Raw genomic sequence first — 4,765 nt, 5'->3', positions numbered from 1 at the left:
TAGCGCTTGTATGCAGAGCTTTTCCGTTATTTTATATAGAAGAAATTGGTGAAGGAGAATACTTTGCTTTCCAAAACTGTCAGGAAGCTTAGCAAAGATATCTATAAGGTGCAAATATTAGTATATAATTTTGTCTTTGAATGAATAATTCTTGGTTCCTTGGCTTCATTTAGTGATTTTATTAAAAGGTTTAGGGCAAATATCCAATTCTAATTCTCTTTCACTAAATTTTTAAGTTTTTACTATTTTTGTTTTAACAGTATTTACGATAGATGTATTCTTATTAAATTGTAGGTTTTAACAGTTTTTACTATTTTTGTTTTCATGTAGTGAGTTTGCATACCCAAAAAAAAGTTTTGCTATTATGAATAAGATTATGCTTAAATTGCTTATTTTAAAATAATTTATAGATTTTCAGTTTTAACCTTCTTAATAGTTTTTCTTCTATTGATTTGTTCACTTATTTTGGCTAACATTGGATATACAATTTATCATAAAATTGTATGTATTGACTTTGTTATATGTTCAACATGATACAGTAAAAGTAAAACTGTAAAAGTTATTGGCCAACTGTAAAATAGACGTATGAATTTAAGTTTTTTAAAATCAGATTGATCATTGATCACATAATTGTTTCTCAACACAATATTTTAACTGTAATGGAGATTTGAACTTAAAAGCTCGAGTATACCACCAAAATTTCTCATTTTATTGTAAAGTTTATAGGTTTATCATTTTTCTTAACATGATTATATGGGAACATGCAATTGATGATGAAGTGTTCCAACTTTTGTGAGCATTAACCTGTGCAAATGTTTCTTGCTACTCTTTGGGGGTGCTTGGAGATTGCACAAGAGGCTGGTGTTTGATCAAAATCCTTTGACTTTGAAGTTTGAATCGCAGTTCCTTTATATACATGCTTTCAGACAGGTCCGTTTGACTGCCATTGACTATCTCCTTCTACTTGGCAGGATGACTGCCCTTTGTCGACGAAACTGCTAAGCGGGTGGTCCATCGATTATCCCCCTGGCTGATGTGCAACCCTTCCTAGCTGGGGCTTGGGAAGAGCAATTGTTCTGCCTCTTCTTTCCTTTGTTCCATTATATGCCAAATTGCCAATCAATAGTAGTTCAATCAAGCTTGGTTTTGTTACCCATGGATATTAGTACCTTAAATTATAAGCAAAATTTATTTACTCTATATAACAAGAAAATCAGTTACCTTCTTTGTCATGTTAATTGCTTTGGTACATTATGCCTCAGGTATAACTGCATGAACACAGATAAATGAGAAGATGTTTGCAAAATAACATTTGAGATTTCATCTAAACCTTCATCAGCCAGTTTGTGCTGCATGGGGGGAAATGAAAAGATTGAAAGACAATAAGAGTGCAGGTAAGCTTCACAACTAACACGTGATTCCCTTTCAATGATGAAATCAGAACCATTTCAGCTAAGTGCTAAATTAACATCAATGCATTTATATAATTACAGAAAAGAAAAAAAGAAATAATGATAGATACCCACAAGAAACGTATGACAACCATCTAATCACTGAAAATGCCATAAAATAAGCAATGACAGAGAAAACGCTTAGGGTGGATAAAGCAGAATAAAGAGTAACAATCATGTCAAGACCCAAAAGCATTAATATGTAATGGATAGATGATCCTGAAGAAGGTAACAAAACACAAATTAAAAAGAAAGAGATACAAACAACATTTGTGATGTCTAACAAGAAAAATCTCATCTACTTTTATCGTTGCAATAGGCCTCTAGATATCATTTCACGAAGAAGTTTCTCAGCTTTATCATTTTCACCGTTTTCAAATAGAGCACGAATGATTGTTTCATAAGTCACAGCATCTGGTAAGCAACCACTGTCTTCCATTTTTGTCATGAGTGCCAATGCTTCGTGAAACAGACCCTCTTTGCAAAGCCCATTGATCATAATGGTGTATGTCTGCACATTTGGACGATAGCCTTTAATCGAAAGATCTTCAAATATCTCTTCTGCCTTTTTAATTCTTCCACTTTTGCACAGGCCATCTATAAGTATGTTGTATGTACAAATATCTGGATCAATGCCACTCTCTTTCATTTCCTTGAATAATATAAGTGCCTTGTCATGTTGTTTGATATTGAACAAAGCATCCAGCAAGGAACTGTAAGTGACTATATCAGCAGGTTGACCTCTATCATGCATCTTTTTAAGAAGCTCGACAGCACAAAGGATTCTCCTTGATTTTCCCAAGCCATCAATTAGAGTATTGTAAGTAACCATGTCCGGAACCAAGTTCCTGCAATGCATCTCTTCAAAGAGATTCAAGGCATCATCGACCATTTTACTTTTGCACAAACCATTAATCATGATATTGTAACTACAAACATTAGGCGACACACTACTTTGGGCCATTGTGTTGAACACATATTTTGCCTTATTTACCTCATTAACCAAACAATATCCATCCATTAAGCTATTATAAATAAACACTTCTGGTTTCACACCTTTTTTCATCATGACAACAAACACACTCTTAGCATCTTTGACCCTTCCTTCCTTACATAGCCCATCAATCAAAGTACTATAGGTACAAGCATTGGGAGTAATGTTTTTCAGCATCATATGATTCAGTAAATCAATGGCTTCTTTTAGTTGACCCCCAAGGCACAATCCATAAATTAGAGTGCTGTACGTGATAACATTAGGATAAATTCCCTTAGCAATCATTTCAGAATATAAATGAAAAGCTTCACTTAGAAAGGTAACCTTGCACAAGCTATCAATAATTGCGTTGTACATGATGACATTAGGAACAATTCCATGTCGTGGGATGTTTCTCAACACTTGAATAGCAGCTGATGTGTGTCCAGTCTTACAGAGTCCATTAATCAAGGTCCCATAAGTGACTTGATTAAACTGAAATCCATGAGCCAGCACTCTGTCATGAAAGTGTAGTGTTTTTTCAACATTACCACAGAGACAGATACCTTTAATGAGTGTTGTCAATGTCACTGTATCTGGTTGAAAACCCATCCTGAAAATCTTGGCCAATACAGAGAAAGCAAGTGTCATACGACCCATGCCACAGCAACAATTGATTAAGATATTCAAAGTAAATAAGTTGGGAGCAATTCCCCTGGCTTGCAATTGCTGAAAAAGGGAAATGGCGGTGGGGAAATGGTTGGTCTTGGCAAGAGATCCCAAAATCTTGGTGAATTGGATGATGGATGGAGGGCGACGCATAGAGAGCATGCGAGTGAAGGAATCAACAGCTTCATCAAGCGATTGGGGCTGAGAGGGAGAGTGTAGGGATGAAGTTGAAGGGAAGCAAAGACGGAGAGCGGAGTAGGGAACAGAATTTGGGAATTGAAAAGCATACCTTAATTTGATTGGTGAGGAAGAGAACAATGACAACATTCTTTTCTTGCAATCTAAGTGGAGTATCGTAAAAGGGAATGCGTTGAATTGAAGAGTGCTTCCACCTGAGAGAGTGAGAGCACTATCAAGCTTATTTGATTCGTTTAAGTTGTGCTTCTTCTGCCTCTTTATTCCTAGCTTTATTCTCATCTTCAATTGCTGAGCACTTTTCTTCAACTCTACTACTACTGTCTTTATTATCCGAAATTAAATGAATTAGCCTCTAAAAAAAATATTTTTTTAATTTATTTTAAAAAATTATTTTAATTAAATTAGTCTTTTAAAAATTATGAATTATTCATATTTATTCTTCGATCACTTTATTACTAACTTTTTTAAAGATTAATGTTATAAAATGTTAATTGATATCATATATAATACATGATATATTTAATTGATATTGACCAAATTTATTTATAAAAAATTATTAATTTAATTATTTTTTGTAATTACAAAAATTTTATTTCTAATATGACTTAATAAAAAAATTGATAGATTTTCGTAAATATATTTAGTTAACGTCTAATTGATCATATTATGTGTCATATATACTATTGGTTAACATTTTATATCATCAATCATTGACAAAAATTATAAGTAAAATAATTAAAGGAGAGATATAATTAATTCGTAATTTTTAAAGAATTAATTTAATTGAAAATATCTTTATGGGGGCGAATTTAAAAAATGACTTAAAAACAATGCATATATGCTGCTCTTTGTTGATAACTAGGTAATTCATCCCATTAATTGGTATATGGACCTTTGTCGAATTGTTTTCTCCTATTGAATATTTTATTCCGACTTGTCATTTGAAGGTTTGATATTGCATTTAAAATTGTGTTACCACTTAGCAGTATTTGCTATCTTAACACGGACGAGTCAATATGTTTACTTAGATGAGGAATTTTTTATTTTTCTGCAAATAATCATCATTTCTGTTCTATGAGACACCATTTTATAATTTTTATTTCTATTTTTTGTAATTTGAATTTTGAGTGACAAATGTCATAACCTTATTCTTAAAACAAAAAAAAAAGGGTTAAAAATACACTCTTTTCTTTGAATTATACTATTTAAAAATATCACATAATTTTTTGGGTGAAAATTTTATTTGCAAAATATATTGGAACTTCTAGCTAAAGTAATTCTTTGGTTTTCATCATTTTCCTTTTTGACAGTGAAATGTATCATTTTAAGACAGAAATTTAGGCCCTTTCAACTCTTCACTTTAGTAACTCTAGCTTGGTATTATCTACAATAGAAACCTCTTTAATTACTATGGTACTTGCTCAATCGCTAGTTTTGTTGCTTCTCTATTATAATTGCAGTATGGGTTTCATCT

The 4,765-nt window shown here is 32.4% G+C and overlaps 1 protein-coding gene across 3 annotated transcripts; it reads right to left on the bottom strand.

The window, feature by feature from the left end:
- Positions 1-1,446: 1,446 nt before the first annotated feature.
- On the bottom strand, positions 1,447-3,587 carry LOC112802322 (uncharacterized). 3 transcript variants are annotated; one of them, XM_072237640.1, is made up of 2 exons: positions 3,383-3,587; positions 1,447-3,294 (listed from the first exon to the last, which is right to left on the bottom strand). In XM_072237640.1, exon 2 carries the CDS (start codon positions 3,253-3,255, stop codon positions 1,756-1,758), a length of 1,500 nt encoding a protein of 499 aa, XP_072093741.1. In that variant the 5' UTR covers positions 3,256-3,294; positions 3,383-3,587; the 3' UTR covers positions 1,447-1,755. The 3 variants fall into 3 exon arrangements, with proteins under 3 accessions (XP_072093741.1, XP_072093742.1, XP_072093743.1); XM_072237641.1 differs by having other exon boundaries at positions 1,447-3,275; positions 3,383-3,585; XM_072237642.1 differs by having other exon boundaries at positions 1,447-3,045; positions 3,383-3,520.
- Positions 3,588-4,765: the final 1,178 nt, after the last annotated feature.

This window comes from Arachis hypogaea, chromosome 5 (genome assembly GCF_003086295.3).
Source record: "Arachis hypogaea cultivar Tifrunner chromosome 5, arahy.Tifrunner.gnm2.J5K5, whole genome shotgun sequence".
NCBI classification, from domain to species: domain Eukaryota; kingdom Viridiplantae; phylum Streptophyta; class Magnoliopsida; order Fabales; family Fabaceae; genus Arachis; species Arachis hypogaea.
Note: the sequence above shows the minus strand (reverse complement) of the source record. Positions and strands in the feature narration are given on the sequence as shown.

Bases quoted from the DNA above. Each gene is read 5' to 3' on its own strand.
- LOC112802322 (XM_072237640.1), bottom strand. From the start codon at position 3,255: ATGCTCTCTATGCGTCGCCCTCCATCCATCATCCAATTCACCAAGATT.